Source organism: Triticum aestivum, chromosome 6A, assembly GCF_018294505.1.
Source record: "Triticum aestivum cultivar Chinese Spring chromosome 6A, IWGSC CS RefSeq v2.1, whole genome shotgun sequence".
Lineage (NCBI taxonomy): Eukaryota > Viridiplantae > Streptophyta > Magnoliopsida > Poales > Poaceae > Triticum > Triticum aestivum.
In genome coordinates this window covers 90646265-90658169 of record NC_057809.1, presented here as the reverse complement: position 1 = coordinate 90658169, position 11905 = coordinate 90646265, and the positions used below count along the sequence as shown (strand labels likewise).

Here is an 11905-nt window from a genome sequence, read left to right as displayed (position 1 = left end):
ACCTTGTCAACGGCGGGATGGATGGGGTGCGGGGTTTCGGGCATGGCGGCGGAAAGGGGGCAGCTGCTCGTCCATGTCCGCATCCGCTCCCTGCGCTGCCGCCACTTCCCTCTCTCGCTGTCGGCGTCGCCGGTTCCTCCGTCGCGGTGGACGGGACGCCGATGGACGAGGCGGACGCGGCCTCTGTCGCGACGGTCGGGGACGGGCTGAACGACATCTAGGGCGGCGGGTTGGGACCGGCAGTGAGGGTGGGGAGCAAGGGTGACGGACGGCGAGGGCTCGGAAGCGGAACGGTTGGAGGAAGGCAGGAGTAGGGGGGTTGGTAGATTTGGTGCTGTTTGTGGGGGTAGGCCTATCGGATTCGACGTGACGGACGCGCCTGGGCATCAGTATGTCCATCCTACATTTGGGTTGGATACGAGGGATGCCGGCCAGCCTAGGCGTATGAGCCCATTTGAGACGCATGTCTGAGTCGAATTTTTCTGATCAATGTAACCGGGTCGTTCGCCCGGATGTTTGAGACTGGTTTGGCGTGCCCAGTTGTAGACGCTTAAAAAGTCTTCAAAGCCGCCCTCGCCTCTTCTTTCCGTCTCAGCATGACCAGGACGGCGAGCCCGTGACCACGGCTCGTTGCTACCAAGTGTCAGATGATGTTTGTTTCAGGAATTAGCCTTTATTTTGAGGCTCAACCTATCTGAATGTAATGAACTAATAATATGTGTGATTCCAAAGTCAGTTTCAGGAATTCAGAGGTTAGTTCTAATACAATGCATGATGACGTTTGAAGTTTAGACATACAAAGTAATCGTATCTGATGACAAGTCACAACCAAAGCAAAAATGAAAGTGTCAGAAATGCGGTGTATATTTACATTGAAGATAACATTAGCCCGTAGCATTCGGTCACCTCAATCAATAACTAGCCCCGATCCGAACCAACCAGCGCATACATAATTCAGCACATGAATAGCAGCTAGAGGCACTACTACAGCATCATGCACACATAAACAAAGATATGTACTCCCTCTGTCCCGGTGCAAGGGCAAGTGCGTAGTTCTAGGTCATCAATTTAACTAGCTAATATGTATTATATTTAACAAAAAAATATTTAGAAACTACATTCATATATGTATCCAATGATCTGCTTTTGATGAGATATATCACATTTTTAGTTAGTCAAATTCACCCTAGAACTACGCGCATGTCCTATGCACCGAGACCAAGGGAGTACTGGGTATTCCATCCATGCACTGGCAAGAAGCACAGCTCATGTCCTTTTCCTAGCCCTCGACTTCTTGCTCATTGCGCTGGCTCTCGGTGTGGTTTTTGTTGTGACAGCAGCAGATGGATCGGGGGCAGAGGCGCCTTCCCCCGCCGATTGCCTGCACATTTGGAAACAGCAAAACGAATCATCTCATATGAAATTCTCCGGCTGCAATTCTACATTGTGAAGCAGGTACAAATCGACTTGGACTATATTCAGTCTGGCTTCTGGTCACAGGTCATGCACTTTGATTCAGTGCACAAGGTATTTAGAAGGCCTCAAAAGCTCGGTGGTCTAACCTGCCAACCTCCTCAACTCGCTCGAGGAAAGGGTCGACGCTATCCATGTAGGTGTTGAACTACACAAAGAATTAATATATTAGCACATATAGATATATTTTTGAAAAGATGCATGCTTTATTAATGATTTTACGAAGCAGTCTTCTAACTCAGACCTACCGCCTTCACAATGCTGTTGAATTTTGCACGAATTTTCTGCTGTTCTGCTGTGGCAGCAGTCCTTGATGAAGCAGCTTCCGAACACAAATTTGAAGCCTATGTGGTGTCATAAAGAAATGCAATATGTCAGTTATTTTCAGGCAAAAAAGATATAGTTGACGAAAAAATGTCACTAAATCTGCAGTGTTTAACAGTCAAAGAGATGGACAGCTAGTATCATGTTTCTGCACAAACAGCGGCAATAAATGCTAGTAAGGCCTCACAAGGATCACCAAATTTAATGATATTCCCATTTTAAAATGATTTTAAGTTCGAACAAGCAATATATTCAGAATAAGAACATCACCTTAGCGATCGTTGCCTCTACTTTCTTTTCTCTAGGTTCAAGGCACCGCAGTTTACCCTCAGTCTCGGAGCTCAAAGCACCCAGCTTCTGATTTTCATCTGCTATTATTTGATTCCTTTCTTTCACTTTCCCCTTGAGACGCTCCTCCATTTCATGTACTGGTTGGAAGGGATTAATGCAAAAATGTGAGGGAAATAATAACTCTCAGAAAGGGAGCAACATAAAATACTTGAGCAGTACTAACAAAATATAATTTAGAAATTAGAAAGATACCTTTTCCTTGCCAATCAACAATCTGTGCGTCGAATGACATAACTGATACACTTTCATCATTAAGCTTTGCTTTGCGAGCTTTAACTTCCTTTTCAACTGTTTTAGCAGCAACAAGCTAGTAGCAACAGAAAGTAAAAGAGTTAGACCATTCTCGTCATTCAATCAATCCAGCTATGGAATTCAATCATGCCTTAGCTGTTCTTACCTGTTCATGTACATCCTGGATTTTAGAGTGTTGTTTCGTCAGTTTTTCATGAGCCTGCGAGATGGAGATAGTTTAGAACGGGATTACAGGGGTATCTACTGGTTAAGCACAACTAGGGGCAGCAGTAAGTGCCACTCTGATACAAAGTAGCACCACCAGGCACCAGCTGTACCAAACGGATAATCCAAAATATCAAAGAGATATATCATACGAGGAAACTAAATTGTCCTGGGAAACACATGTAGCCAATCGATTCTTTATCAAATTCCAAGGAAGAGAGTCTGAAATCAGTTGTCGTGGTCAATGTTCATAAGCAAAACACCTTCTAGAACTGGCATATTCTGATGAAAAGTGGAATTGGAATACCTTGTTGCGTATCTCCAAAGCGGCAGATTTCTCTTGATCATTTTGCATTGCTATTTTCTCAGACTCTTTCAACTTAGCACGGGCTGATTTCTTCTCTTCCAAGGCCCTCTTTAATAGGAAATAAAATCCAGAGTCAGGTATGCAAGCTTATACAGATCCCTTATAATGATAATGCCTTTATTAGTCCAAATTGTATTCAGTAAATCACAGGTTAACCAGGCCGTACATCTGGTAGGCTTGATATTGAACCAAATGATAGGATTTCAGCCCCCCCCCCCCCCCCCCCCGAGCCGAAATGCATGGAAAAATTAATTTAGCAAGTCAACCAGGCCATTTGTGCAGATATGCAGTCACCTAGTACTAGGCAGGTTATGCAGATATGCATGGAAAAATTAAGGTAGCAGGTCAACCAGGCTGTTTATGCAGATATGCAGTCACCTAGTACTAGCCAGATTACAAGTCCAAGTAAATAGGTAATTCCTCGTATAGTCACTAATGCACAACAACATCAGGTCATCGGACAAATAGCACCTACCAAATTTGGAACCTAACCTGTTGCTACAAATAAAATAAAATTGAAGAGGTCTCACCTGAACTTTTTCTGGGGACTTCACTAATTTGGACATCAATCTGGAGTTTTCTTGGGCATGTTTAGTCAACTCAAAATCAGCCTGGGTTATCTGCAGCAGGAAACATAAATGCAACAAATATAACATTATGCAGCGAGCTCAAACTATCAGCTTAAGTTAGCGAGAGCAATATATCAGATGTTCAATATTCTCATTCACAAAGTATAGCCGAATAACAATTGGTGACGAGCAGATGTTAGTACTCAAGGGTAAATGGCTGATGTATTAAAGACAATGCGCACACAGTTCACTTTGCAGATGGCAAATTGTAGATAGCCTGTCCTATGTGGGGCTGAGGGCTGGAGCATTTCTAATCTACGAAGGAGCTTATGGCTTATCAAAGTCAGATGGAGCGGGAGATGTGTTAGGGCCAATAGCTCCTGGTCTAATAAAATCTATGGCACTGTAATTAAATATAGTACTGCTTAATGTTACAATAACCAATCGCAGATAATGCACCTTGTTGTGATTAAGGCTCATACTTTTTCAAGATACTTTAAACTCCTATTTAGTTTGATATGGCAGATCTCCTGCTTTCAGGTTTCAAAAAGGATCCTATGAGAGATCCGGGTTTATTGGCATCAAAACCAGCTCGAGATTCATCTAGGACATACTTGGAGGCGAGGTTTTTGACCAATTAGCTCTAGCCTTGATCTAGAAGACCAGGATCGAAGCCATGCCAAAGGCACAAGGCTACCACACAAGGCTGTTTATATTCGACCTGATGTGGCAATGTGTGATGCATTTTGATCAGAAACTCCTAGACCATGTAGCATGCTTGGCTCTCAGTAGGGACTATACTTTATTTGCAACTCATGATGCCAGAAATCCACAGAAAATAATTAGTTTTTTGGATGGAGAACGACACTACAGAAGACACAAGGTAGGAATCAGCACACCTTCCTGTGAATCTCCTCTTTCTTGTCATTGATGACTGCGGCCTTTGCTCGCAGGGCCAGTTGCTGCTTGTTGTAAACCTGAACTTTCTGCTGCAGAGCATTGACGTCCGCTTCCAGCTGCTGGGCCATGGGCTCCTCCATCTGCTCCGCGAGCTCATGATCCCCGATCTCCTTCTGAAGCTGCACGAGAGAAACATGAACGCAACTCTAAGAATCTCCGATCAGCCTGTGGGCATTTCCACGAACGGATTAGCTGTGGAAACTGTGAACAGCGAAGACCTGGGCCATCCTGGCCTTGAGCTCCAGAGTGCGCTCGTGGTAGTCGGGGGTCTCGCTGACGATTGGCTGCAGGAGGGTGACCTTCTCCTCCCTGTAGAAGAGGAAGTTGATGAGGGCGCTGAGGACCTCGACGACGCGGCGCGGGGTGGGGCGGCTGAAGTCGGCGAGCGTGAAGTCCTTGAACTGGATGGAGTCGAGGAAGGCCTGCGACTTGTTGTAGAGGCGTAGCACCCGGATGGCCTCTGCGTGGTGCTCCGGGTTGTCCAGCACCTCCAGGTCGCTGAACCCTAGCAGCCCGTCCTCGCCGTCCCTGCGAAATCCAGCCCGGTGAGCGAGCGAGCGAGGGAGCGAGGGAGTGAGAGGGGGGGGGGGGAGGCGCATGCTTCTTTTGTTACCCGGGGGCATCGACGAAGGAGTCGAAGAAGCGGGCGAGGACGCCAGGGAGCAGGTCAGGCTGCGGGCTGGCGATGTTCTCGGGGCGGAGGTTGGCGACGGGGGCGATCCCGTACTGGAACAGCTGCTCCGCGATCTCCGCTGGTGACAGTATCGGGAACCCGAAGCCGGACGCCATCGGGTTGCCGACACTCCTACTGCTCCTCCGGCTAGTATATAAAATCATAGCTAAATTAGCACTTAAGGGATAAATCCACTAAAACGGTGACGAGAAGTACAAATGTTGGCATCATATACCATTAGCACAACCCAAAACCTAGGATAAAATTTACAACGGCTTGATGGCTATTGGCACACAAAGCGTGAGAGGAAGAAAAGGAGAGAAACCGAGTGGCTTACCTATGCCGGAGTCGAAGAAGAAGCGGTCACCGGAGGCGCAGGGAAAACCTGGAGGGGGTGTGCGTTGGTGTGAGCCGAGCCACAAAACGGAGCTCCCTCTCCTTAACCGGTTCTTCCACAACTAGGTGAACAGTCCCTTGAGCACGCTTGTGCAGGACCTGCAGTTGGGTGGTGAAGATCAAGGTGCGAGTCCGCTGAGAATGCCAAAGTTTGAATTAGAAATACATGCTGCCGACTAGACAAGAGGTCATGCATTGCAGGCAGTAAATATGCACATGGATTGAAAAGAAAACTAATTCCTGCAATTTCAAAGGACATGATAAACATAAACATAGAGAGAGAAGACATGCAACTTGTTATCCTATGCAAAAGTCAGAGGAACTCAGTTCTGAATCATTTCTCCTACACCTTAATATTCTAGTGCAGTTATAGCTGCAAAGTCGCTGTTTTGATGTGAGATTTACGGAGATTGAATAATGGATATTAATTGATCTGGTTTATCGCTAAACAGGAGCAGCACATTGATCTTTTCCCTCGAGCCCGCAACTGATTCAATAATAATCAGGCAATAGGTGGCACTCAAAACTGAAGTAGCTACGGATGCAAAATTGGGAGCAACGGTGACGCAGACCTCTGGTCCCTCCTGTCTCTGCAAATCAAAACTTCGTTTAAGTTTTCAAATGCATGTCTGAAGACCGATATTATTGCATTGTTGTTTGAAGTGTCAACAAGCCATGGAGTGTAAATTTCCATGCCACTACAGCAATGACCCTGCTTGATCTTTTGGCACTTTGTTACTAGATTTCATTTCATTTTACTTAATTGTGATTCAGAAATACTGCAGGGTTGCCCCTGTTTAGATACAAGTTAAGTTTTAGAAGTGACCTTGCAACAAATCAAACTAAATGTATCATTTTCCTCTGTAGATGTTCACTGGTTCAGACTTGATAAGTATGAACCAAGCTGGGAGCTGAGAACTAGGACAGTGAGACAACATTGAACATCATGTCACAATCAAAGCACTCAAAATTTCTGCACTTCATTACCAGCCTCCTACATATTGCAAATCACATAGCACACACACAGATTTAGTGCACGGAGGCAGTGTTCAAGAGACACACTGATGACATGCCGCCTATGGTTGCCGTCATCGTGGAGGTTGACGCCGTGGTTGCGGAGAGCGCTGAGGATGGGCCAGACCTTGGTGTTCAGTAAATGGAGATAGAGTTTTCATAGGTTTGGGAAACCCCAAACCTATGAACTGGACAGGAGGTAATTTGAAACACACAAAGCTAAGTAGACACTAGACAGAAAACGATGTTGTCGCGTAAATGTTCAAATGGGAACATGTAGTGATCCCGTGTCTCGGAAAACAAAAGCTAAATCCTTTGTGTGGGCTAACATAGCAAAACTAATCCAACTATTGAGATGGTTGACAAGTTTGCTCGCAGATATGAATTTAATCTCAAACTGGTCAAGAACCTTGCAGTGGTGCTTTTGCAAAACTGCATTAATATGATTAATGAACATCTGGTTGTGTTGTTTTGCTTTCCCACCACGCCTTGCAGAAGAGAAAGCATAGGAGAGGAAGCAAGTGGCTAAACAAATCCGGAGCAAACCATGTCAATCAAGTAAGCAAGAATGAGCCCATTGTTTGTTTGTTTGTTTGTTTGCTTGCTTGCTTCGCGACAAAGAGGGCCTAGATCTTGTTTAATAATTTATCCAAGCTTTACTGTTGTTGAGGTGTCGACTAGCTTCAGCGATGTCTGTTGGTAGCTCCTTGGAGATTCTGCTGTTGCACGTTGCAACAAAGAAGAAGCGCAGAATTAATTAAGCATGTTGGGGGGGGGGGGGGGGGGGGGGGGGTTAAGGGCATGTACAACCCAGGTGCTAACACGGGCGCCTAAAGCATCTCCAACAGCTATCCTAAAATTGGGGACTGGAAAACAGTTTTAGGGCACCAGAAATTTTTCTTCTCCAACAGCTGCCATAAAATAGGGCACCCAGCCACATCTTTCTTCTCCACAATTGCATACATATTGAAACAAAACATGAACTATGGATAGAATTTAAAATTTGCAAGATCACCACATATCAAATTAAACTTCAAATCCACGTATCAAATTCAAATTGTCCTAAAATTTTGGCCTTCTTCGATTATCAAATATTTTTGACACACAAAAGGGATCTACACTGACAAAGCAACTAGCCAACTAGATCTTTTACATCTGAATATTTTACACAACGGTTCGAGCTAAAGCTGACTACCACAAAGAAGAACAAATTGAGTAAAAACAGGAGTTTAAATAATCCAGCAGTGTAGTATAGAACAAGTAAATGCCAACAATATAAACTGCAACTCTTGAAGAATATAATGTGGCTCTCAAATTAACTCATCAACGTTTCAAATATTACCATGAACAAGCTAAAACAGCAGCAAAATGCATACTCATATGATAGTCTCAGGCAATATCATTCTAAATTTGCAAAGACAAGAAGTCATCATCCTCACGACTCAAGGATGCACTGGAGATGGCTAGATTTTGATATAGCGCAGAAATCCAACATTGTGCAACAACTGGTAGTAACTATCCTTTTCTTTCCTAAAGAATGGATGGACATTGCCATACTCTTTGCTGACATGGTTATGGTGTTCACTTTACCATGTTTTCTTAATTCGCCTGATTCAGCCAACAACCAATAAGAAGACGTCTTTTTCAGGACATGAACCCTACATCTAGTAGTAATCAACGATCCAGCGCAGCTACCACTACTAGCACGAGTCAGAAGCACTACAACACTAGCGTGCCACGGAGAAATTTCTATGGCAATCACCAAACCAATCTGAGAGTGGGGGCAGAAGGAACAGAGAGGTGAGCCTCACCTTTCCAGGACGAGGAGGAGGCTGGGCTCACGGCCAACGGCTTGGGCGAGGGCAGCGGGGTGAGTTGCTGCTCCTGCTCGGGCTCAGGCCAGCTGCGCCACCGCCGCGGAGCTCGCCGGTGTCCGCGCGCCGGGAGATCGAAGGGGGGCGGCCGGGGCACCGGAGCAGGGACGTGCGGTAGCTGCTCGGGCTACCCTCCGTCCGTGGCCGCGGCGGCGGAGGAGGGACGTCAGCGGCGGATCGAGTGGCGGCGCGTGGGACGAGCTCCTCTCTGTTCTGTGCGGGTCCGGGGAACGGGATCGGGTTTCTGCTTTCGGCTATTCGGGAGGAAATCCAGCGGCGGGATGAAAGGGGTTCGCCATAGAATTTGGCGGACAATTTGCCCGGGGAATCCTATACGACGCGCAGGTTGGCAGGTTGGCACACACCCCCCTAGCGCGCTGGGCGTTCGTATGGACCGGCCCATTTTCCGGGTTTTTTCCTTCCGTTTTTCCTTTCTTTTTCTTTTCTCCATTCATTTTTTTCTTTCTCTTTTATGTTTTAATTTTTCTTTTATATTTCTTATTATTTACTTTTTCACTATTTTTGCGAATTTTCTTTTCAGATTCTTGAAGACTTTTTTGTTCATCGAGTTCAATTTTCTGTTCATTGGATTTAAAGAATGTTCATCAAAATTCAAAATTTGTTCATAAAATTAAAAAAATATTATCAAATTAGAAAAAATATCAAATTCAAGATTTGTTTATCTTTTTTTTAAATGTTCTTGAATATAAATTATGTTCACCAATTTCAAAAGATGTTCTTCGAATTCAAAATTTATTCGTCAAATACAAAAAATGTTCATCGTTATTAAAAACTGCTAATAAAAATGTTCGTTCTTTTGAAATCACGAACATTTTTTAATTCAAGAACTGTTTTTGACAATTCACAATTCATATTTTTTAAAAAATTTAGAACCTTTTTGAAATCCTAAATCATTTTAACATAGAATAAAACAAAAATATATAATAAAAAGGAAAATTAAATGTAAATGTAAAAGCGGAAAAAAAACAAAGGACATCCCGCACCGCAAATGGGTTGGCCCAAACTGGTGCGCCAAGGGAAGGGAGGATGCGCATTTGCACGACTCCTGGCACGCATCGCGCCATATAGGGGGTCCCAATTTGCCCGTCCGCGGTTCGCCATGGAATTGGCGAGAAACGGTGAATTGAACAGCCTATTTACACCAACACTCGCTTGATTGGTCGGACACACAAGTTCGCTCGCTTGATTCTTTGCTCGCTCGCTCGCCATTCACTTGTTGACCCGTGATCATTGGATTTCTGAAAATTTGAAAAAAAAAATGAATTTATTTTAAAAAATTAAAAATTGAAAAAATATCATGAAATACAAAAGGAGTTCATCAATTTGGAAAAAGTTCGAGAACATAAAAAAAATCAAGAATATGAAAAACATCATGAAACGGCCCTACAATTTACGGCGACTTTTGTAGTGCCGTTTTGCTTCCAAGCGCTTGAAAAACAAAAAAATAGGCAACTGCCCTATTTATAGGGTTGATGCTAGAGATGCTTCAAAAAATGGTTTTTGCACAGTTGCATAGAGAGGGTGAAGGAAGCAAAGTCTTGCTTCCGATGCTAGCAGGTGTTTGCTTGCGGGGAAAATGCTCTACTATTGTGTGATGGTGTCCCACGTAGGGGGTCTGGCACCATATCGACTCCTGGTCTGGTGGGCTGGGCTAACCCTAGGTCGATTCCATTTTGGGCTACTTTGGGGGCCCATGGTGATCTACACGAAGCCTTAGCATACAGGACAATGACTTTGTATTTGGCGAAGACTCCTCTCCACTGACGTAACTGACTAGGACTCCTATAATCCTAGGCCTATGGTATCTTATATAAGTCGAGGTTGGGCTAGTCGATAGAATATATTACATTACAATCTCTTGGTAGGTACATGAATTTTGTATTCCACCACACAACGCAATAAACTATGAGTAGGATGTAGGGTATTATCTTCTCGAAGAGCCCAAATTTGGGTGAAATGATGTGTCCCTGTTACCATCGTTCAAGATGCCTATCTTAAGATCCCTAACTCGAGATCTCTTTTTGCTACATCAACGATGACTCATGCAGGGCCTTGATGTCTACTACACAACTTTATTCTTGTAGACACGTGTTAGGCCTCCAAACATGGAGTTTTGTAGGACAGTAGAAATTTTCCCTCGAGTGGATGACCTAAGGTTTATCAATCCCTGGGAGGTGTAGGATGAAAATGATCTCTCTCAAACAACCCTGCAACCAAATAATAAAAAGTCTCTGGTGTCCCCGACACACCAAATACAATGGAAATTTATATAGGTGCACTAGTTCGGCGAAGAGATGGTGATACAAGTGTAATATGGATGGTAGAAATATATTTTTATAATCTAAATAAATAAAAACAGCAATGTAGCAAATAGTAAACGGGCACAAAAATGGTATTGCAATGCTTGAAAATGAGGCCTAGGGTTCGTACTTTCGCTAGTGCAATCTCTCAACAATGCTGATATAATTGGATCATATAAACGTCCCTCAACATGCAACGAAGAATCACTCCAAAGATCCTATCTAGTGGAGAACATACGAAGAAATCATTTGTATGGTACGAAACCACCTTGAAGCTATTCTTTCCGATCGATCTATCCAAGAGTTCGTACTAAAATAACACCAAATAATTTCAGATTCATAATACTAAATCCAACACAAAGAATCTCAAAGAGTGCCTCGAGATTTCTACGGGAGAAACAAAGACAAGAACGTGCATGAACCCCTATGCGTAGATTACCCCAATGTCACCTCGGGAATCCGTGAGTTGAGTGTCAAAACATATATCAAGTGGATCAATATGATACCTCATTGTCACCACGAGTATTCATACGCAAGACATACATCAGTGTTCTCAAATCCATAAAAGTATTCAATCTGATAAAACTAAATCTCAAAGGGAAAACTCAATTCATCACAACAAAGATAGAGAGGAGAAAACACCATATGATCCAACTATATTAATAAAGCCCCCAATACATCAAGAACATGAGAGAGAGATTAAACATAGCTACTGGTACAAACCCTCAGCCCCGAGGGTGGACTACTCCCTCCTCATCGAGGTGGGCGCCGGGATGATGAAGATGGCCACCGGTGATGATCCTCCCTTCCGGCGGAGTGCCAGAACGAGGTCTAGATTGGTTTTCGATAGCTACAGAGGCCTACGACGGCGGAATTTCTGATCTAGGTTAACCCCGAGGGTTTTTTCGAATATTTGGGAATTTATAGGGTAAAGAGGGGCCGGGGTGCGGGAGGCCACCGAGGTGGGCACAACCCGCCTGGGCGCGCCTGAGCCCCCAGGCGTGCCCTGGTGGGTTGTGCCCCCCCCCCCCCCCCCGTCGGGGCACCCCCCAGGTGTTGCCCTGGCCCATTGGTGGCCTTCTGTTCCATAAAAAACCCACAAAAGTTTCGTCGTGTTTGGACTCCGT

General features: G+C 44.5%; 1 protein-coding gene across 3 annotated transcripts; it reads right to left on the bottom strand.

Annotated features, from left to right (window-relative positions):
• Window positions 1-825: 825 nt before the first annotated feature.
• LOC123132239 (kinetochore protein NUF2 homolog) lies at window positions 826-8722 on the bottom strand. 3 transcript variants are annotated; one of them, XM_044552018.1, is made up of 13 exons: window positions 8395-8720; window positions 5511-5704; window positions 5114-5320; window positions 4719-5028; window positions 4440-4619; window positions 3502-3591; window positions 2912-3019; window positions 2546-2599; window positions 2341-2455; window positions 2068-2225; window positions 1722-1817; window positions 1563-1621; window positions 826-1381 (listed from the first exon to the last, which is right to left on the bottom strand). In XM_044552018.1, exons 3-13 carry the CDS (start codon window positions 5287-5289, stop codon window positions 1267-1269), a joined length of 1461 nt encoding a protein of 486 aa, XP_044407953.1. In that variant the 5' UTR covers window positions 5290-5320; window positions 5511-5704; window positions 8395-8720; the 3' UTR covers window positions 826-1266. The 3 variants fall into 3 exon arrangements, with proteins under 3 accessions (XP_044407953.1, XP_044407954.1, XP_044407955.1); XM_044552019.1 differs by having other exon boundaries at window positions 5511-5668; XM_044552020.1 differs by having other exon boundaries at window positions 1280-1381; window positions 1718-1817; window positions 8395-8722.
• Between the last annotated feature and the right edge of the window lie 3183 nt (window positions 8723-11905).

Bases quoted from the DNA above. Each gene is read 5' to 3' on its own strand.
- LOC123132239 (XM_044552018.1), bottom strand. From the start codon at position 5,289: ATGGCGTCCGGCTTCGGGTTCCCGATACTGTCACCAGCGGAGATCGCG. The intron at 2,456-2,545 runs GTAAGAACAGCT...TGTTGCTACTAG, and splicing joins TCCAGGATGTACATGAACAG to CTTGTTGCTGCTAAAACAGT. The intron at 1,382-1,562 runs GTTAGACCACCG...CCAAATGTGCAG, and splicing joins CGAGTTGAGGAGGTTGGCAG to GCAATCGGCGGGGGAAGGCG.